Genomic DNA, 22,849 nt, shown 5'->3' with positions numbered 1-22,849 from the left:
CACTTTTTCATGGTTCGATATACGAGACAGACGTGATCACGTTGAGTTGTGTTTTTTTTTTTTAACTATTGTAGCGACTTCGTTGAATAATTCTTTCTTTGTTAATTCAACACGTTTCGAACGGGTTCTGAAATTGTTATAATAATCATTTTTTAATTATCCGACCACTACCCACGATTCGACCCGAATATTTTGATTTGGGTTTGGATTGAATTTTTAGAAAATTGAAAATTCGAGTTGGTTCGTGGGTTGACTTACCAAACAAACTTGAAAAACAGGGTTACAACCCAACCCATGCCCTATTTTAAAAACCATTATGAAACTTGAGAATACGTGACATTTGTAACTAATGTTAGTGATGTGTTGTGGACTCATGAATCTTTGATATTTAAACTTTATAAGATTTTAGTGGTAAAAAAGTATGTTTTTTTAACAACCCATTAATCTAACTCGAAAACCGAGGATTATGTTAGGTTGTGAACTTGATTCGGCCTGTTCATTTTATCAACCGAACCAAATGTTTACTCAAATCCGATCTAAAATCCTCGATTTCTTTGAAAAATGGTCTCGACCCAATTCAATCCAACCCGTGTACGGTCTAATTTAATAATTATTTTTAAGTTGTGAGGTGTGATTATAAGTTATTTGGTGATGAAATTGATTACCCAACTTGAGTCGCACGTCACCTTCTCATTCTCTTTCTCCTCCTCTCCATACTATAAATAAAACATCATTCCTCTTACCATTTTACTATTCTCTTCTTCTCTTCTTCTTCCAAATTAACTTCCATGGCTGCAGCCGATCATTCCCACAACTTCAACCTCCCGCCGGGCTTCCGATTCCATCCGACCGACGAAGAACTCGTCGTCCATTTCCTCCACCGCAAGGCCGCCTTGCTCCCGTGCCACCCCGACGTCATTCCCGATCTCGATCTCTACCCCTACGATCCGTGGGAGCTTGAAGGTAAGACCAAGTTGTTGGTTTATTGGTTTGTTTATTGGTTGCTGATTGTATGTGTTTTAGGGAAGGCGTTGGGAGAGGGAAACCGGTGGTATTTTTATAGTAGAAAGATTGATGCTCGAGTTACTGATAATGGCTACTGGAATCCATTGGGGAGAGATGATCCTGTCCTCTCTACTGCCACCTCCCAAGTTGTTGGAATGAAGAAGTATTTTCTCTTTCACGCCGCCGCCGCCGATCCAATCAAAACTAATTGGATAATGCACGAGTATCGTCTTCCCGATGCTGCCTCTTCCTCTTCCTCTTCCTCTTCCTCGTCCTCCTCTACTAGATCATCCAAACGCCGAGGACGGCCCAAAAGAGTACGCCACAATCCATCCCCTTTCAACCCGAAGTTTTAATTCAACCCAACCTACTATTTTTTATTTTTACTTTTTAATAATATCAAACTACCCTTATTAATATTTATTCTTAATTGGGGTGGACGTGGGTCCCACATCTATTAGAAAATGGAACGAGTATCGGCAAGGACACTAGGTCTCGAAAGGAGTAAAATTTTGAGATCCCACATCGATTAGGGAGGAGAATGAAGCACCATTTTTTAAGATCCCACGGCTGAAATAAAAAGTCCAAACAGGACAATATTTGGTAGCGGTTTTAAAATAATGTTTATTTCAGTAATTAAACTTATTAACACTCGATCTTTTTTAATTAGATTGAGTTGAATTTTGTATAAATGTTTCCGTTTAAATTTTATAAAATTTTAGTTATTAATATTTAAAAAAAAAAACACACAACATACAACCTTATTAAGGTTGTTCCCATCATGGACTCGATCAACCTTCGAGTCGGTCCAAAAAAATTGTCCTAACTCAATTCAACCAAACTCGGTGGTTGTTTGTTGGAATTAATAATTTAAAATAATTTTAATTTTAAATTTTTAATGTTTAATTTTATTTTTTTAATAGCAGGATTACAGCAAATGGGTGTTGTGCAGAGTTTACGAAAGAGATGAAGAGAAGGAAGAAGAAGAAGATGGGGCGGAGCTGTCGTGTTTGGATGAAGTCTTTTTATCCTTAGAGGATCTCGACGAAATTAGCTTACCCACTCGCATCCAATAAAGCGTCTCAAACACGCGCTTCCCACGTGCTCTCTTGTACTTATTATTATTACATCCCACTACCCCTCTCTCTCTCTAAATTACCAACCAACCCCTCCTCTTTTATTTTTTTCCACTTTCCCCCCCCCCACTTTATGTCACTTTTATTAATTACTCCTAAAAAGAAATATCCTTTTCCAAAATTCTTTTTTAATTATTATTCTTATATTTATGTAAGCCATCTTACTTTTTAAATGTATACTTTATTTCTCCTATTACTTGCTGCTGTGAATATTTTATCGATATTGTAACGAACCAAACCCCACCGCTAGTAGATATTGTTCTCTTTGGGCTTTCGCTTCCTCTCACGGCTTTAAAACGCGTCTGCTAGAAGAAAGTTTCCATGTTCTTATAAATGATGCTTTGTTCTCCTTCTCAACCAATGTGGAACATCACAGATATATTCATAAAATTAAAATTTGGATATTGAGATCATCATCGTTGTTTCAGGAGGTAGAGATGCTTAAACGTTAATTTTGTTCGGGTTAATCAGGGCTGTATTTTACATTTGATATCCGTTCTTGTGTAAATTAATGAAGCATTCTCGGTATAATCATTTTAATTTAATAATAATCTATAATAAAAAAATGGAAAAATTTAAATATAGAAATGATAGAAAGTTCGTACATCTGTAGAGTTGCTCATCAAAAAAACGTTTCCCAAGTCGTGTTGCAACCCGTAGCTAAGAAATGAAGCAAAGTAAAATAAATTTAAAAAATAAATTCAAACTCAAGCAACAAACAACAAACATGACCAAATCTAACTCATTAAAAGCAACACAAAATAAATAAATAAATAAACCCAACCAACAACAAAAACCTAATTGGATCCTAAAATGATTGTGAAATGTTGAGTCATAGGAAACCTTCGAATTTGAAATTAATTTTTACGAATATATATAAAAAAAAATTCGAATTATTATTGGAAGTACAGATTTTGTACTCGACGACATTGATATCCCGTTGGGACATGACTAAATCTTGAATGGTTTTTAAGAGTAGCACTATGTCCACAGACCAACACGAGCCCTTTTAGTAGGTCAACGTAAAATTGTTTTAAGTAAAATAGTTTTCAACCGTTAAAATTGTGGTATGAATCTTGATCGTGGGACGTTATGGTTAACCGAGAATGGAAAAGAGAAAGGAGAGAAGGGGGAGTGGAGCCCATAAAGCATTGTAAGGTGCGAACCAAAAAATGATGACACCATTTTTATCTCTCTCCTAGCCTTTTAGCTTCTTGGCTGCTTACAAAAGCATTGCGTCATCCATGACGACAGCAATATCCCTTGTTTTTTCTTTTAAAAAAAAGACACAAATTCAATTTTTTTTTTTTTTTTTTTTGTATTGAATTCACTCTTCGTATTAGATAAACACGAGTCTCCACAATAGTATGATATTGTCCACTTTGAACATAAACTTTCATAGTTTTGCTTTGGGCTTTCCCGAGAGGCCTCAAACCAATGGAAATAGTATTTATTGATTATAAACTCATGATCATTTTCTAAATTAGCCGACGTGGAACTTTCATTCAACATTACGTACTCATTTTTTTCACCTATGAGCTTCAAAATTTAATCCCTTTGGCCATTTTTATTTAGGTTTTAAGGATTTTAAGTATATAAAACTATTAGCCCGACTGATTCAGATTATCCAACTCAAATTATAAACTTTGGATAATGTTAGATTTTTTTTTTTCGATTTAGATTGGGTTGTATTTGTAGAAAATTGAAAATTTTTTGTTTGATTTCGGGTTGACAATGTTTCAAAGAATTTGAAAATAAGGTTATAACTAACTCAATCCTATTTTACTTTTAAAAATATTAAGAATATTTAACGTTTATTACTGAGGTTAATAATGGGTTTTGATTTGTACATATTAGGAATGTAAATAGTTCGGGTTGGATTAGGATGAAGAATTTTTTTGGACCAGTCCAAAATTTCGAGTGGGTTGGATTAGTAACCCAACCCAACCAAAAATTGTTCACAACTAGACATAACCCATAATTATTTTCAGATTGGAAGAAACTAACGTTAGCTCAATTCAAAGATTTGATGAGAAAATTAAAAGCAAAATCAAAATGTCGTTACCAGTCTAACACATACATGTAACAGTTTAAGTTCATTGTGAGTATATATTGTTTGATTTGGCCTGTTATGTATTGTCATCAACCTCACGATTTTAAAACGTGTCTACTAAGGAGAGATTTGTACACCCTTGAAAAATAATGTTTCGTTTTCGTCACCAAGTGATATGAGATCTCACAAATACTTTATGTAAACATACGTCCTCATTCAAAATCTTCATAGTGCTATTAACTCCTTGAATCATCTCATCGAGCATATATATTGATTCCATGTTTTCGACCCAATCTAAGTCGTGTACACATTTTTTATTGAGCTTTAATTGTAGCAATTGCACAAGTTTAGGGGTCAATAGGACATAATTGATTCCTCCAAAGGTCATATAACTCAAAAAGCCCAATATTAGCTACCCATACTCATGAGCCATTAGGTCATGAGCTCAACTCATGGTTTGAGGTATTTTAAATTCATTTTCAAGGCCCATGATCACGAAAATGAACAAAATTGATACCGATAGGCTTTTCCTTTTGGGCTTCACGTCTGTTAGGGAGAGGTTTCCACACCCTTATTTGGACTTTCCCTTAATATTTTTGAAACGCTTATGCTCGAGAGAGGTTTCCACACCCTTATAAAGAGTGTTTTATTCCTCTCTCCAACTAATGTGAGATCTCACCATCCACCCGTTTCAGGGCACACGTTCTCGTTGGCACTCGTTTCCTTTTCCAATTGATGTGTGACTCCCCAATCTATCCCTGCGCATCCTTGTTGGCACACTCCCTAGGGTTCAACCTCATCGCTAGCACATCATCCGGTGCCTGGCTCTGATATCATTTGTAACGGCCCAGGCCCACCGTTAACAGATATTGTCTTCTTTGAACTTTCCCTTTCGAATTTCTCCTAAGGTTTTTAAAATACGTCTACTAATTCACATCCTTATAAAAAGTATTTTGTTCCCCTCTCCAATCGATATGAGATCTCACAGTACGACATTATTTACAAACGATAGAGTGGTTGTCAAACTATGGGCTGAATCTCGAGTATCATGCAACATTATTTACGACATTATTTATTCGGGTCCATTTTTATCTAAAATTCCTTTTCAAATGGTTTTAAAATATAAGTCAATTATAGAAAACTAGGAGTCTTTGATAATGATTTTTTAAAATTATTTAATAATTATTTTTTTGTCTTGTGATTTAATTTAATTTATTTTTTTAAAAAATATGTTCCTACTCCTTAATCAGATTATAATTTAAAAACTGCACAATTAGATTCTCAACAAATGTTTTTGCTTTAAAATTTGTATTTTAAAAGATGTTTTTAAAATATTATAATAAATAGCACACAAAAATTGACCAACTAAACACCTCGAACAAAGATTAAATTTGACTTTGACGGAGATGTCCACAGGGTGGAATGAGGTGGGGCGGGGAAGCTTTCCCGTCCCCTTCCCCACCATCTATTTTATTTTTCATCTCCGCAAAATTCTCTATATGATCTTGGAGATTGTGTAAAGCTTACTCTAAAACTATTTGTTTATACAGTAGTAATATTCTTTGTTTCTCTCTTCATTTTCGGATTCCTATCTAATGATCCGGGACGTGAAGAATAAAACAAATGATTTTTTTCCTTGCTTGATTTTGAAATGTTCTAAAAATTTTATCCCTTGGTACAAAAAACTCGTACAATTAATTTAAAGTTTTTATTTTAAAAGAGGGTGAAAAATGGTTATATATATATATATATATATATATATATATATATATATATATATATATTAAGCGAGATGAGGCAGTACAGGATAAGGAATATAATCTTGTCTATGGTCTCATTTATTTAACGGAGAAAAAATGTTTTCCACTCCCTCCCCATTTCCCTTCTAAACGGGGAATTTTCTCCCCGTTCGGATCGAGTCTCCGCGTGTAAAATAGACATCTTGTAACGACCCTAGATTTCTACTAACCTAAAGTCGCTACCGTCATCATAATATACTCTTTTATACGGAAAATAAATATTGAAAATTTTATCATAAAACAATGTCATGGACTTATATGTTTGAAAACGTCATTAAAGTAACATAACGAAATATTAGATAAAACAAATAAGACATTAAAAGTAAATACACCCTATACTAATCTAAGCCTAAGAAAATAAAATACCATCATCCTATGCATGTGTCATGGTTTTTACTTGCGATGTCGTTGTCAGCCGTACAAAGATGTTCTTTCGGGGTCTTTACTAGGTCTTGAGCTTGCATAGTTAACCCTACAAAAATGTCATTGTCCATGTTACTCATTCACATGTAGTATCGGTGAAATGTGACATCTAACTATTCTCGACTACTAAATTGCTAAGACATTATGAAAAACTAACACCCCTAATTTTTTTAGTTTAATTAGTGACGTCACCACATACATGCTTTAATCATGTTTTATCCTAACTTTCATGACCTTTCCAACGTTCACCGCCATCCATGAGGAGTTTCACCTTTACTTGAAAAATATAAGCGTAGCACGTGTCTTGAGTATTTTATGAAATACTTCGTAAGTCACTCTATTATTGGAGTTAGCAATGCAGTCACACACATAACATGATTAGGATTTATCTTAAAACTGTCAACCTGGTTTGGACTCTTTTCAGTTCCGAGTAGGGTTGAATGTGTGGTATTTTTCCACACACGGCCCACGTACGCACACATAGACCTATCAGGCGGACTTGTATACATACCTCCTGGGCTTGACATAGTCAGGCTTAACGCATTACACGTTGTCGAATACCACAGAAAAGGAAAGATCTGCATGATATCATAATGAACATGACAAACCTGGTTAGCTTATGTTGGTATCACCAATTTATCCTTAATGAAAATTTGATTTTGTATATCCAAGTCAACCTATGCGAACCCATGATATCAATTTCAAGTCAACCTACTGATCAGACTTGATTTTCATAATACATAAAACGTGCTTGATGTTAAATTTCTAACTAAAAATCTAAATAATTGCATCTAAATTAGAATAACAGAAAAGGAAGATTTAATATCTTACTAGATAACTTCTCTTTGTTTCAATCGCAACATTACACTTCTCAATCTTAACCCTAGCATGGTCGGATGGACACTACTCGAGGGTCGCCCCTTGTCTGTCTCGACGTGTAGGGTTCACAACCTACTACTTTTCTTAGTGAAGTTGTGACACGATGCATATAGAATTCATTTAAAGGCCACCATACAATATTAAATATTAAATATTAAATTATTTTTACGTGTTTGAATAATTATTTAATTGAAGCATAAATTCAGTTGGTCGGAAAGCCAGTTGAGCAGTTCTTAAAACATTTCTGCACAGATTCTTCCAATTAGTTTGGGTAACTGCCATTTTTAATTTCATTAAATTAATAAAAATAACCTTAAATTTTATATCACAAAATAATATTTTAAACTTTTTAAAATTTCAATAAAATTTTTAAATTAAAAAAAAATATTCTTAATATTTTATTTTAAAAATATTTTTAATTTAAAAAATTCCTAACTTTTTATCAAAATTTTAAAATTTAAAAATAACATTAATATCATTTATTTTTAAAAGTGTTTTTAAATTTTTTAAAAAATTTAAGAGGGTTAATAAAACATTTAGTTCTAAATGGTATTTTTGAAAAATTTATATTAATTTTTTTTTAAATGTTTGGAATTTTTAAAACAAAATATTAATGTCTTAATTCAATTTTAATTCAATTTTTTTAAAAGTGGAAGAATATTTTTTAATATGATTTTTAAGATTGGGGTATTATTGAAATTTTTGAAAATTTAAGATAATTTTGAGACAAAATGTAACCTTCAACGATATTTCTATTAATATTTAACTAATAGGTTTCGATGGACGGATAGTAAGTATTAGCATATTGATAATAAATTTTAATTTCAATATTACATTATAATCGTCTGCTCATAAATATACAAATAATAATAAAGCGGGATGAGATATAGATTTAGATGGGAACAAGGAATATAATTTCCATTCCCGACCCCATTTAACTAAAGTGGAGAAATCTCTTTCTACTCTCTTTCTATTTCTTATTTAAACGGGGATTCTTCACCGGTTCAGAAATGTCCCTTGAGGGTCGGACCTTATGAGTTAAATGAGCATTTTTATCATCAACCCTTGTGTAAGGGTTAAAACACGTCTATAAAGGAAAGTTTGCCAACCATTATAAGAAATGTTTCGTTCTCTTCTTCACTCATGTGGGCTATCACAATCCACTCCCTTGAGGGCCCATGAGACCTTATGATTAAAGTGGACAATATCATACCATTATGAAGCTAGCACACCCTTAATGTTTGACTCTTATACCATTTGTAACACTCCAAACCCACCATAGATAGTAGATATTTTCCAGTTTGACCGGTTATATATGACATATTTGACTTCAAATGTGGGTTGGGAGGGCTCGAGGTCAAGAACGCGGATAAGGTTCAAGCAGCGACCCGTTCGATGTAATTAAAATGTCAAAAAAGTAATTAAAAAAGATTGGAGGCTTTTAAGAAATAGCCGCCAGCAGGGGAAGAACAATACAGCAGGAAAGCAGACCAAAAAGTTGAACGGACTGACATTCTTCCAATTTTCATAATCAAATCAAAGACCCCACGATCCCCCCCGCCACAAAGTCGATTAATCATGGCTTAAGAGTGAATCTCCCAATCAAATTCCCTCCATTTCCAGACGCAGCAGCAGGAGCAGGAGCAGGAGCGGAGCCAATCATGGGGAATGGCAGTTCCAAGCTTGATTCTTCCTCCTCTTCAGATCCCGATGTTGAAGAGTCGCGTGGTTCTCGATTCAAGAAGCGTATGCATCTTCGTCGATTTCTTCGAAGGCGTCGTGGAGGAGACGCCAATGGCAAAGGAATTTGTTCTCATACCAAACTTGGCTCTGTGGAGGATTTCGCTGGAATCGCTGTTCTTACTCTTATTAGTGTAATGCTCTGGCTGTTTTGTTATCTAAACTCCGGTTTGTTGCTTGATTTGTCTCTCTGTTTGATGCGCTTTGATATTGTTTGTTTGTTTGTTTGTAGGCGCAAATGAATTTCAAGGATAAGTGGCTCGCTTGTGTTTCTTTTGGAGAACAGACTTTTCGGACGGGAATCTCTGATCAGTTAAGTTCTTGATTCTTTGACCAAGTTATGGTGCTTTAGTCCTTTAGTCACCTTTTTCTCGTTCCTGTTCTTCTAAGAATATCTCTGCTATGCTGATCTTTAGCCAACGTGATTGTTTGAATAAGCGAGTTCCACGCGCGGACATATGTTCTGTGATTGTATTGCCTTTCTGACTTGCCTGCTGTAAAGTTAGCTTGTTTCGGTACCACTTTAGCTGAAATGGATTTACCGTTTCTTGTTCTGAATTTCGTAGGCGTGGAATCTTGTAGTTGGAAGATGTTGTTCCATCTTGGAGAAAGGAATTTTTCTGGGAAAAAAGTGAAGTGTAGTTTACTGTGCCAGAAAGTGTCATTGTGGGAGAAGTACGACTATGGAATTGAATTACTACAGCTTCCACAACGCAAACCTATGCTTTATCAAAAAGTTGTTGCCTTTATCTTGCAAAGGCAACACCAGTAAGAGAAAGATCGTGATAAGGCTTTTGGAAGAAGAAGCCTTCATTCGGTTCTTCCTCATCAGTTTCTTCATCTAAGAGAATTTTCCTTGGTTGGTTCGTCTTTGCATTTGTAGTCAGATGGAAAGCAGTTGTAGTATTGCGCATATATTCTTTTTTTGTTTCATTTTTGCCCACGGGATTTAGCTTCTGGAAGAAAGGGAAAAGTGTCGCTCCTTTTTCTTTAAACATCATTGGAATACTTTATTATGGTTGGGACAAGCCGTTTGGCTCACATTGGAATTGTCCTTCCAACGTCAACTTAAGCAAGCTGATGCATGTTGAAAATTAATGCTTTAGAATCTTTAAAAGTTTTTAACAATTTTGGATGGTTTATTGAGATCTCTTTCCAGTTTAATGGTGGTGCGAAAAATTCTATTTGGTTGTTCCGGCTGGGTTTTAGAAAAGAGGATGGTGGGTCTTCTGGGATATGTTGAGCGAATCTCTTCAAAAGCTTATGAGTGGAATTGATCTTTATTTGCCCAAGGATTGAAGCTTCTTTTGTCAAAAAGGATTTGGGGGCATCTTCTACAAGTTTTAGGCAGCTGAAGTTTCTTCAAACTACTTCTAGATAAATAAAAGGGGGTGAAAAATTTGGATTTCTCTAAAATTCTTGTTAACTCAAGATTACATTCTTCTAATGATTGGAGAGAAATCTCTAAAACTCGTAAGAAAGAAAAATCTAAGAGTTTGTTAATAAATCCATTTGCAGCTGACAAAGTCTTGCTCAAATTAGGTTGACTTTTTAGAAGCTTTTGAAAGACGTCGTCGTCTTTGGAGAAAGATAGGATAATTCCATATTTTGTTTGATACATGGTGTGGTTATAAACATAGAAGAGTTTAGTTGGTAGAAAGCTTTGGAGGATGGATTAAAATCAGAAGATTACCTTTATCTTATTGAAAATGAAAATTTTGTGTTTATTGGAAAGAAATGTGGAGGTTTTATTTGAATTTCTTTAGATACCATTAACCTGTTGATTTTGATTGCTTGAATAGTCTCCTATATTTTTCGAGAGCAAAGAGGATCGTGGAAGATGAACAAGCTTTTGGGGTCTTGGATTCTTTTGGTAGTCTAAACTTTTTGTTGGGAGGGGTTGTGGGAACTTTGTGTGAAGTACCGTTGGTAGGAGATAAAGGTTTAATAGTTTCATCATTATTGGGGAAGGAAAAACATTTAAAAGGTGCTGGGTGTCACAATTGCATCCTGTTGAGACTCGAAATGCGATTGTATGGCACATACGCTCACCCTTAAATAAGTCAACCAACTAATCTCGGGTCGTCGTTGGCATGGATGACGTATGCTCAAGTCTACACCTCGTTCTTGGAAAACAGTTTTAGAAAATGGGGTCAGAAAATGTTTTAGGAAAATGTTTGGAAAGTAATTTGAGAACACAAACAACAACGACGACATTTATAGTATATAACCTCAGTAGAAAGAATTCACCACTAGTCACGTTCCCTGTACTACATTTTGAGGCAAATTAGCCTTGGTAAGTTTAGACATGATTTTGACTTGGAGTCATATATCCTTGAATTATAATAATAAAATAATAAAAAACTAGTTAACATGAAAACAAGTAAAAAAGGTTTGGAGTAGGCATTCGACCATGGGTAACACGACTTGGACAAGCATGATCGTGACATCAGACATATGACAATAGGCAACACGCCCTAGACGAGCATGACCGTGACATCCTCCCCCACTTAATTGGTTGTCATCCTTGTCAATCGTCTCTTCATGAACTCAACAATGTAGAATAAGGCTAACTTCTAGGTTTTCGATGTGTTCTCAACTGACCTCAACATCATGGATTCATTGAGTCTACAAGGACCTCTTGTACATCGCATCTCGATTCGTCAACTCGTCCTGTCTTCTTAGCTAGGATCTCTTTTACTTCCTTCTCGGTAGGATTCTTCATCGTGGTAGGAATGTCGCCTCATTATATCTGGTGTCTTTTCGATCGAGATTATAATGTTTCAAGTTACTTACAGGAGTAATTGAAGCCTGTATGATGCCTTCCAAACCTTCTGAATGACTTCGATTGGTCCATAGTATTTCCGCACCAGCTGTTGATTCTTGTTGTTTTGGAATCGAAGTTGATTTGATCTTAGCTTGATTAGAACTTTGTATCCACTTTGAAATTTTTGTGGCCTACATTTCTAACCAACCACTTTCTTCATCCGTCTGGATGTTTTTCCCAGTAAGAATGAGCTACTTTGGAGGTTTGTCTCCACATTTTGGTGAAGGTATTGGCTTATGGCCTCTCCCTAACACTCAGGTGAATCATTGACATAAACCTTTGCTGGTCTAATAAGCCTGACATTCAACAAGTCATTTAGCTCTTCATATAGTTCAGCTAGCTCGAGTTGAATCGTATAACACATTTTTGGCATGTGATCTCGCCGCTGGTAATAAATCAATTTTCATGATCTATCTCTCTAGGTGGAGATAAATCCTTAGCTTGACCTTTTGACCTTACGTCACAATGTTTAACAATTGCGGAATCTATATTAGAATTGGCTCACTCGAGCTCTCCTCTTCAACCATAGAAACAACAATGAGCGTGGGTTATCATGAGTAAGACCCTTCTCAATTTTAACCTTGACATCATCTTCACCCCTTTTGGTTGTCGAGTATTAGTGTCCACTCCAAGCACTAGCTGGATAGAGTTCTTTTGCAACTCTTGAGACAAATAGTGCTGCTAAATTGATGCCTTTCATCCTTATATCTCAATGCTAGAGAATGTTCAAGCGTTTCACTTTGGTCTTTGTTATGTGTTGCGAAGTTGTAAGTGGCACCAAAGTCGACCTTAGTACTCTTAGTCCATGTGTGGTTAACCTAGGCCTCGATATACATAAGACTTCGTTCCATTAGCTCTTCCATCTCTCTGACTTTCTTCGGAGATTAGATAAATACTTTAGGGCCCCATGTGGGTGTTTCCAATGCTTTCGACTAACGATATTTTAACTTTTTTCATTTCATATTTGGATTCATTCCAAATTTTTCTTGAAAGGCTTGGAGAGCGGCCCTTTGTGGGCATTTAAACTCTCAATGTGTCCCTTTGCATTTGAAGTAGTACGAGGGCCCTAATTATAACTGTTCTGGTTGTGTGGTCTCCAACACAGATTTCTTCCTCTCTTTTGGGAGGATCTATAGCCCCCTCCTCTAGTTTCAAGTCTATCACCTCCTCCTCCCACTTTTGGGTGAGTTGAATTGGTAATTTCTATTAAATCCACTTGTGGACGTCTGAATCTGTCTCATATTTTGGGATTGACCATCGTCAAGGTTAAACAATCGTTTAATTGTAGCATAAGCTATAGAAAGGTCTTGATTTTGTTATTTGTACAGTTTGGACTTCACCCAAATCTCGGCAAAGTAAAAGATTTGTCTACATATCATGAATATCCAACATCAACCCAAAAAATTGCTCGACATAGTCTCAGATATTTTTGACATGCTTTAGTTCCCTTAATTTCCTTCTCACTAGTATCTTGAAATTCTCTGGGAAGAATTGCGAGAAGAGTTCTTGCTTTAGTCTCTCCTAAGTTTCTACGGTACATTAACCATTTTGAATGTCTATGTTCGTGGATATCCACCACAATTTTTCATTGTTAGCTAGATGCATTGTTTTCAATGCTTCCTTTGCCATAGTACTTGTAGTTCGAAAGTATTGTTCAAGGTTAAAGATAGAGTTCTCTAAGGCCTTGGTATCTCAAACCTCACAGAAGGGCTTAGGCTCCGAGGTCTTTACCTTGTTAAACTAGACTATGCTCCTTGCTGGGGTTTGGTTCCCCATCGATCTCATGGTGAGATTTAGTCTGACGCTCAAATCCGCTACTTTGGCCCTTACTACATTAAGAGCAACTTTTGCACCTTTAGAAAGTTCTGAAATCATTTGAGATATCCCTTTTTGGGAGTTGTTTAAACCTTTGACACGCTCCTACATACGGGGAACAAAGCTTGTTGAGCTATCCCCATAGTTGAAGCCACTAATTCATGTGACTTTATCTTCTAGGGACTCAACTTGAAGCATCAATTCTTGGATGGGTGTCTTTTCTAGGTGGCCAGCTGCCACATCAATTATGTCGACTTTAGTGGCAATCTCATTCAAGCGAGATTCCAAAAATCCAAGATTGTCAAAGGCTTCACATAGGGAGAGCATTTGCTCTTCGATCTCGACCAATCAGTCAACTCGAGACTTGATTGTTTTGTAGTGGACATGTTTGTTCACTTGAATTCTAAGAGATGACGTAACTCTGATACCAATTGTCACAATCGTATTCTGTCGGGAATTGCAACGTGATTGTGTGGTACTTAATCTCTATCTCAAGTAAGTCCAACTAAACTTGGGTCACCGTTGGCATGAACGACGTATGCTCAAGCCTTTGGTCACATTTTTTTAATTAGTTTTAGAAAACGGGGTTAGAAAAAGTTTTAAAAAAATGTTTGTAAAACAATTTGAGGAAGTAATATTAGAAGCTAGCAAGCAACAAGCAATAAGCAACAACAACGACATTGATATCATATAACCTAGGTAGGAGGAATTGATAACTAGTTGCATCCCCCTTATAGTGCATTTTGTGGAAAATTAGCCTTAGTTAGTAGGTGCAAACATGATTTTGGCGAGGATCCATACCCCTATAAATCATTATAATTAAATAACAAAGAATTAACTAACATGAAAGCAAGTGAAAAGGGTTTGGAATGGTCATGCAGCCATAGGAAACACACCTTGTACAAGCATGACCATGACATTAGGCATGCGACCATAGGTAACATGCCCTAGACAAGCATGGCCGTGACATTGGGCATGTAGACAAGTTGGTGAAGGTTGATTCGTTCAATGAAGATGTCGGTGTGGTCTTGAGTTTTGTGCCTCCTTTGGCTCAATAAGGAAGTCATGTTAGCTTTTCATAGTTTTGTTTTATCTTCTTTGAGATATTTGGGTTGACTTGCATTAGGAGACTTTTCTTTTTATTTCTTTGTTGGTGATGATTCTTCAAAGTTTCTTTCAATGGATCAATAGTTCTTCTTGCAGAACTGAGGAGTTTTTGCGAGGTTTTATGATGGGTTTTCAAAGGTTTTTTGTTGGTTGGTGGTCTTTTCTTGGTTTTATTTGGAAGATTTGAAGTAGCTATTGGTTGGAGGCCTTATTCATAGTTTCATCATTTATTTGCAAGTCCTTTTACTCTTTTAGATGAAGTTTTTGAGAAAATTCTAGGTTCAGTTTGTATCTTTTGAACATTTATTCATTTTCATTATATCAATGTGAGGTTGTTTCTTGTTTAGAAAAATGACCTGTATGTTCTCCCCAAATATTGAGACATGGTGGAAAGTGGAAATGGTAACACAATATCTGCAATGTTAGAAATACATTTGACGTTGTCCAACTTCTGTAGCTGTTTAAATTCTTGTTAAACATTGAATTGAATGTCAGAATTGAAAAGTGAATTTTTTTGGTCAGATTTAGGGAACAGAGGAAAATCTTTCATTAAATTACGTAGTTTCTTATGCAGGAGAGTGTCGACAATGTTGCAAATTTTCTGATTGAGATGAACAGTGTCACGTAATACAGAAAACCCATCTGATAAGAATAAAAAATTTTAAGAAAAAAAAAAAGAAATCAGTATCCTGGAGGTCGTGCATGGTAAATGTTGGTAATTTTCTCGGGATTAATTTGAATTTGAACGTGGGAATTGTAGGAAATTTGATAGGCATGTTATTAGAGTATTAAAGGGTTTATTAGTAATTAACTAGGGAGGTAGTTATGGTAATAATTTATAAATAGATGGAGTGGGAAAGGAGAAGGTAGACATTATTTTGGTGATAGGGCTTGAGAGTGATCTCAAGTAGGTAGGGTCCAAGTTCTTCAAATTACTTGGCTTATCTTGTAAGTTTTCATCCTTTACATTTCAATTTAGTTTGATTCTGTTCTGGTTTCTCTAAATTGTTTTATCAGAATTTGGGACTACAGTAATAGAAAAAGATATAAATTTAACGGTATTGTAAAATTTACCTGAGATCTTAAACTTAAATTCAAAAGTTTTAATTTTGAAGTTTCTGTCATTTTCAATTGGCTAGAAACTTTTACTTTCTTGTCTGGAGTGGCCAATTTGATTTTATCATTTGAGACATTTTCAATTTCAGCCACCATTTTTTAGGAGCCCTTGGTGAAGTTGGAGCATGGTGGCATCACCTTTCTTTGAATGTTGTCTAAATCATAAGAATGTACCATCGAATCCTTGAACTGAATGATATCTGACATAGTCATAACATTTTATTGGATTTATTTATATTATTATTATTGAGCAATCTTGACTCTGTCGCTACAAAGACCTTTGCATATTCAATACGTAGATATATATTGTTGAGTTTGCTGATTGGGCTTTATTGGTTTTGCAGCACTAAAGACCCAGCTTGGAACTCTGTGAGTACTCAGACCTCTATTGTTTTGCAGCAAATTGAGTTTCTTTACTTGTGTTGCGTCTAATTTATTTGAATTTTTATTTGCTTTGGTACTTAAAAATGCTTTCCCTATCACTTCTTGAGTTGGAATAGATTTAAATTGTACCATCTCTGCACTTCTTGTTTGTAGTTTTTCTTTGTTTCAATCGATAATCTACAATATTTTTACTATCTTTTAGTCAGTGGATTTTCGGCCAACTTATATGCATGTAAATTAATCTCTCAAGATAAATATTTGACTCTAAGATTTGGTATTAAGGAAATTGTTGGATATTTTGCCCTTTTGTCTTAAATAATATTTAGTTCTATAGATACATGACTATTAGGTTAGGTTAACTGCCCAACCCTGGTTAAATTGTAACAGAAAAAAAAAAAAAAAGATTATTTCACTAATAAGATAAAATGAAGAAAATGGGAAGGATGCTCAACCTTGAAGTTATTAGTAAAAGGCTTTCCAATGCGAAGCATGTATAAAATAAGATAGTTACAGAAGTCCTAAATTATATATAGTTGTATGGAAGGAATAAATAATTTAGAGAATTCACCTAATTGCATTAACCCAATAAGCGTTTATGCTTTATCTTGCATATGATATAAGTTTCGAAAACCATGCTCATGACTTTAAGGCTAACTCTTGCCTTTACCTCTTTCCACCACTTATCCCAATAGTCCATTGGAAGCTTTGGGAAGTTTACGTTCTGAGGCTTTTGTCAACTCATAGTTTGTTATTCACTATTCAGATTTCTTGTGTTGTCAAAGGTTTTATTTTGCCGCAGTTGGTTTGCGTTTCTCCTTCAGTTGGTGCTGTTTTCTCACTAGCTTCCAGGAATTAAAGTTTTTAAAAATTTTTCAAAGATGCAAGCAGAGTTTTATTTATTTATTTCTGGAACAGAGGAGTAGAGATGGAAAGCTTTTGTGAAGTCTGAAATTTAAACGCATGTTTCTTTGATCAGGATTCTAGTGTAGTTTATTATTCTAGTTTTGTTTTTGTTTTTGTTTTATAAATTGTGTGTTCAGAGTTTTGTAATTTAGTTTTCTGTTCTATGATTGATACTCTTATGTAATTTTTCATTTCATCTATGTAGATTGCCGTTCCCATAATAAAAAAACAAAAAATAAAAAAGATAAAAATAAAGAAAAGAAATGTACTGATATATATCATTGTTTAGTATGAAATGAGTATTTGCAAATGTAATTAACCAATCAAATATGAAAGAATTTTTATGCTTATTCTCCGGTTTAGAACTGTTTGGTAACATTTAATACCTATATGATAACTGAATCACCTGACATATGCACCTTTGTTTAAATGCAACTTTTTTTTTTTTTTTTTTTCACAGGAAAAGAAGCTTCTCTTGGAGAAGGATGGACCTCATATTGCGAGAATCTCTGTTTTTGAGGTAGTAATCATCTTTAAAGGTTCAATGGTTTTAACGTTGTTTAGGGTTTGAGATTTACTAGAAAAAGAATAGGCTTCTAAGCTTTAAGTTTCTGGAATTTCAGTTTGATTTGATACTGCAATGTAAACAGAAAAACGAATTAATTTTCTTTCAAATGTAATATTGTCCTTAAAAGAACTTATAGATATTTAAATATTAGTTTAAAAATATAATATATCTTAAATTAATATAATTTTATTTTCTATTTTATGATTCTAAAATTTTTGAATAAAATTTATAAAACATTTCATTATGTTAATTAAATTAATGAATGGGTGAAAAAAAAAATTATGGAAAGAAACCCGAGTTGAAACAGAAAAAAGCTTTTGCATGTTTTTCAAGTTCTCCAGCTTTTATAGAATTTTATCTGAAGGCTATAACTTCGAAATTGCTAGGAACAGTAATGTCTTTTTTAATGATAAAAAGAATGCTAGTTATTAGAATATTAATGAAAGTAATATTACAAAATTGCATAATATAAAGAATTTGTAGATTTTGAACACTAAATAACTTTTCATTGGTATAATAAAAAAGGTTAAAAGTTCAAGGATACAAACTACCTTAAAAAGAAAAATTAAAAACCACAAATAGAACCATATAGAGAACAACCATGTACAAAAGCTTTTTATAGATCTAACAAAACACACCCTCGAAAATGACTATTAATTTATTTTCTTTCCATGGAATTGTGTAATCTAAAATTTGTATTTATCTTTTTGTATTGCAGACTAATAGAATATCCCGAAACAACCTTGTAGGATATTGTGAGATCGATCTACTTGAATTTCTATCACAGGCGAGTAACTATTACCATACGTTGACCCATCCATGATCATGTAGTTGCATTACTTTAATCACTTCACATAGAAAAGCCCATTTCTTTTTCCTGTACCTGTAAACATCAATCGAGTTAACTCTAGTATTTTGCGAGTGATTAGTTACTCCATATTATTTAAGATCTCTCTACTATGTAGCATTAGGTACAATTTTTTCTAATAACAAACTGTATAAGTAGATTTCTTTCTATTATAACAGAGTATAATTTCATCAAGGAGAAGAAATTACTAAAGAGGATGGGATACGAAATTCAAAATATGAATATACATCAAACTCTAAACATAAACATTTTCATTGAGTAGGTGAAATGGTTAAGGAAAATGAGATCCTATCGATGAGATGAGTACATGAAATTTTTCCAATGAGAAATGAGGGAGGAAAGAGTGTAATTTCAAAATGGAGTAGTTAATTTACTCAAGGAAATTGTTAAAAAGATAGTGGATTCAAAGAAATTGTTCAAATTTTGTTGCTTGTCAGAAAAGATCCGTGGATTTCTGTCTTTCCAAAGATTCCACAGGAAAGCTCGAGCAATATTTTGTCAAAGAGTCTTCTCAGACTTATCGAAATGGTCACTCACAGTGATGTTTAAGATGAAGGTGGAGATATTCCTAGGCATAGTCATCCAAAGGTAGAAAGGATACTGTTCCTAAACAATGATGCTAAGGAGCTGGAGCTAAACGTGAACATGGGATTCAGTTTCTTTAATATACAAGGGGCAGCAAATGAAATGCTTAGGCATTATACAACCAAGTGCGAATGGTAATAAAATTGTAAGGCGAGGTAGCTGAAGGAAGGAGATGAAAGCTCTTGTTTGAACTGTAAACGTTTGGAGCTAATGGTTTATAACAAAGTCCTAGTTGAGAGAGGTAAAAGCTTGATTAATGAATATGGTATTGAAGCCGAAGGTGTGAATTATTTCAGAAACTTCTATTGCAAAATAAAAAACTTAGATCTGTTTTGAAAAGCTGGATTGGCAGTCCTTTATCCAGTTTATCCATCTTTTGCCCAAGCCATCCGCATCATTTTTAACTTATAGCATGTGACAGTTGGATTTCTTCCTTCACTTCGTGTTACTCTGAGGAACAATTTTTGTCCTAATGTGGTCTTGTAGGATTCAAGCTCTGAGGAACTCAAATTGTTGGATCCATCACCACCTAATGCAGTGGTTGGAAAAATTTATGTGTCATGTTCTGTTGAGGTACACAATACATCATTAGTATTTCTAATTATGTTTGTGTGTGTGTGTTTTTTTTGAAATTTTTTTTTATGACAACTAAAAACAACCTAAGATTTTTTTGTGCGTTGTATACCTTATAATATGGTATGGAAGTATTTATTTCACGTTTTAGTGAATTCAGATAAGCACTTCTGTTATTCAGTTTAATATTATTGGCAGGACCCGATCGAAACAGAGAAACGCTTTGCAAAACGCATCTTATCTATTGTGGTATGTTACAATGTTCTCTTTTTGTAGCTAAATGATATAAGGAACAGAATTTCCACCGCTTATTGCTAAGACTGATGTAGGTTGCTTTATTGTTTCAAGGGTAACCAGTAGAAATCTCTTATAACTATAGATATTTGAATAAATAGCCTAAGATTAAAGTTAAGGTCAAGACCTCATATTTTCTCTTTTACCAAATTACCCTTACCTTCACCTAATTATGTTCACCATTTCCACAACTTTATCTATTTGATGCTCCTTAAGTGACAGAACTCCTAAAAATAGTGAGTTTTTCGTTATTTTGTTGAAAGCTAACAGCCTTTCAATATTATTTTGCATGTGTAAGGATACATTTGAAGTTTTTTCATGACTTTGAGGAGGAAGAGAATTTTTTGAACCAACAAGAGATGTAAACTCTCTTTTTGCAAGAAACTATTGTTGTTGTACGGCGGCATTGTTCTTTTAACCAACTCTTGGAGAAATTAGTCATACATGTCATTTTTAATTATGTTTGCTAGACATCACAAACATGTAATCCCATTTAGAATTCTCCTACATAAAATTATTTACTTTAATATTCTTGAGCTGTCATATTTGCACAGGATTATAATGAGGATGGAGAGCTCTCATTTCCTGAATTTTCTGACTTAATTGATGCTTTTGGCAATCAAGTGGCAGCTTCTAAGGTTTGAAACTAAAACTTAATCTTCTCTCTCCCTCTCTGTGTTTCTTTTTTACCCCCTATAAGTCACTGTAAGAAATGATTCTAACGTTGGTTTTATGACGATTATAGGTTAACTTTGAACTACTGAGAACAGTACCAAATAGAGTTCATGTGTTAATTGGAAAAGTAGAATTTAGTTTTTTTATTTTTATTATTTTTAATGTTCTCTTCTTATTCTCTCTTTATATCCTTGTGATTCTTTTCTTTGTATTTTTGGAATATAAGTTCCTTATTCGTTGAAGTACATTCTACGCAGTTTTCAACTATCTGCTGGTAATTAAATTTTCTTTGAACTGTAAATAAGGCATTTGTATCCAAGAATGGAAATCTTATTGATGAGTTACATGTATTTTTCAGTTTATCTTGTTTGAAGTTCTTATAATCTTTTTTTAATCTTTTTTACGGTACTCATTTTCTGATATTAATATCTTCGTTGCTCTATCTGGTTTCATATCTATTTTCCTGAGCTGTATAGTTATTAATATTCTAGAAGGAGGAGCTTTTTAAGGCAGCTGACAAGAATGGGGATGGTGTTGTCACGCTTGATGAGTTGGCTGCTCTTCTTGCTGCTCAACAAGAGAAGTAAATATCCATTTGAATCATTCTTTTGAAAAATGCCATTCACCTATTTCTTGCACCAGACTATTATTTGATACTTGAAAATCGGCGAATTTTCACAGTGAATTTAAATGTCTGTGGATAGAGAGCTATAATTTTTCATTTTATTAATCAGGAAACGAAATTTTCTTTAAATAAATGAAAACAGACTAATGCTCAGAAGGTAGAAACTCTATGAGGAGTGAAAGAAGAAAAGAAAACACATAAAATGGAAAAGAAAACAACCAGCTAGAACAAAACCTACCATTGAAAACCAAAGAAGCTTAACAAGCTTGGACCACAAAGAAACGAAGATCCCTCTGAAAATTGGATAGAGGAGTTATAATTGTCTTTTTGCGTATGATTGAGGAATTTACTTGTGTGATGCACATCTTGGAAAGTTTCTCTACCCTCTACTGTTAATTTAGAAAAAAAAAAAAAAATTCATCCCTCACGCTTGCAGTACTTTATACATTTGAGACTTAGTTTTTTCACTTCATTCCTTATAAGGCAATTCAAACTATTGTCAACCAACAAAAAAATGGCTACTACGGTAGCAAGCATGTTTATGAGATGGAATGGAGAATCAATTAAGAGACAGTTACTGGTGAATAAAACTACATAATGCACTTTGGTTGAAGTTGGAAGGAACAATTTTGATTTTTAAGCCTACAACTCTCCCATCTCTTCATCTCATTCCTGTTAATTTTTCTAGCATATTGATGATTTTCTTTAAATTGCAGGGAACCATTGATGAATCGCTGCCCTGTTTGTGGTGAAGTTCTTGAAGTTTCTGATAAACTGAACAATATGATTCACTTGACTCTATGTTTTGATGAAGGAACTGGAAACCAAGTTATGACCGGAGGGTTCTTGACCGATAAACAGGCTGCATATGGGTAAAGTGTTCATGTACTTAATTAGCTCTTCTTTTTTCTTTTTCCGGCTCAGGACAAGATAGCTAAACAGAGCAACATCACTTTCGGAGAATATGAGATAAATGTTGATTAATCTTTGCTATTTCCCGCTTAAGTTCTTTTAAAATGATCTTTTCAGGTTAGTTTTCATTCAGTTTTTGGATAGAAAATATTTGCATCGAAATATCAGTATATACACAACTAGGAGTCTTCTTTTAGACTCTTGTAATCTTTTTCGTTTTATTTTTGCTTTAGGTGTTTTGTTTTCCTTTTTCCTCTCCCGTTAGAAGTTTGTATCCTTCAGCAGTTTTCTTCTTTTTCGAAGTCTGTTTCTTATTAAAGAAATAAAAATTGTGAGAATGCGACAGCTTTCCAAAAGGAAAATGGGTTAAACAAAACTCTAATGAACTTGAATATTAGAAAAAGATAAATTATAGCTATTAATCTTAATCAACTTGAATGTCAAGAAAAGATGAATTTTAGAGGGACTGAGCCATGAAAGCCAATCTAGAATCCAACAAAATAGCTGTGTCTACAAGCTCGAACCTGCCCCCAAGGAGGAGGGGGGGGGGGGGGGGGGGGGG

General features: G+C 34.3%; 2 protein-coding genes across 3 annotated transcripts in view; both read left to right on the top strand.

The window, feature by feature from the left end:
- Positions 1-744: 744 nt before the first annotated feature.
- On the top strand, positions 745-2,264 carry LOC111467069 (NAC domain-containing protein 104-like). Of its 2 annotated transcripts, none has more exons than XM_023111856.1 (3): positions 745-963; positions 1,024-1,322; positions 1,929-2,264. In XM_023111856.1, exons 1-3 carry the CDS (start codon positions 789-791, stop codon positions 2,079-2,081), a joined length of 627 nt encoding a protein of 208 aa, XP_022967624.1. In that variant the 5' UTR covers positions 745-788; the 3' UTR covers positions 2,082-2,264. The 2 variants fall into 2 exon arrangements, with proteins under 2 accessions (XP_022967624.1, XP_022967625.1); XM_023111857.1 differs by having other exon boundaries at positions 746-963; positions 1,932-2,264.
- A 6,487-nt stretch (positions 2,265-8,751) lies between these two features.
- Positions 8,752-22,849, top strand: part of LOC111467035 (phosphatidylserine decarboxylase proenzyme 2-like) — a 25,449-nt gene continuing 11,351 nt past the window's right edge. Inside the window, exons 1-10 of the mRNA XM_023111815.1 lie at positions 8,752-9,169; positions 9,268-9,347; positions 16,245-16,269; positions 17,648-17,707; positions 18,474-18,542; positions 19,695-19,781; positions 19,980-20,030; positions 20,630-20,713; positions 21,242-21,333; positions 22,092-22,247. Of these exons, the coding sequence (XP_022967583.1) occupies positions 8,957-9,169; positions 9,268-9,347; positions 16,245-16,269; positions 17,648-17,707; positions 18,474-18,542; positions 19,695-19,781; positions 19,980-20,030; positions 20,630-20,713; positions 21,242-21,333; positions 22,092-22,247 (917 nt within the window). The 5' untranslated portion in view covers positions 8,752-8,956. The remainder of the gene's footprint in view (positions 9,170-9,267; positions 9,348-16,244; positions 16,270-17,647; positions 17,708-18,473; positions 18,543-19,694; positions 19,782-19,979; positions 20,031-20,629; positions 20,714-21,241; positions 21,334-22,091; positions 22,248-22,849) is intronic.

This window comes from Cucurbita maxima, unplaced genomic scaffold (genome assembly GCF_002738345.1).
Source record: "Cucurbita maxima cultivar Rimu unplaced genomic scaffold, Cmax_1.0 Cma_Scf00032, whole genome shotgun sequence".
Classification (NCBI taxonomy): domain Eukaryota; kingdom Viridiplantae; phylum Streptophyta; class Magnoliopsida; order Cucurbitales; family Cucurbitaceae; genus Cucurbita; species Cucurbita maxima.
This window is presented reverse-complemented; position numbering and strand designations above follow the sequence as displayed.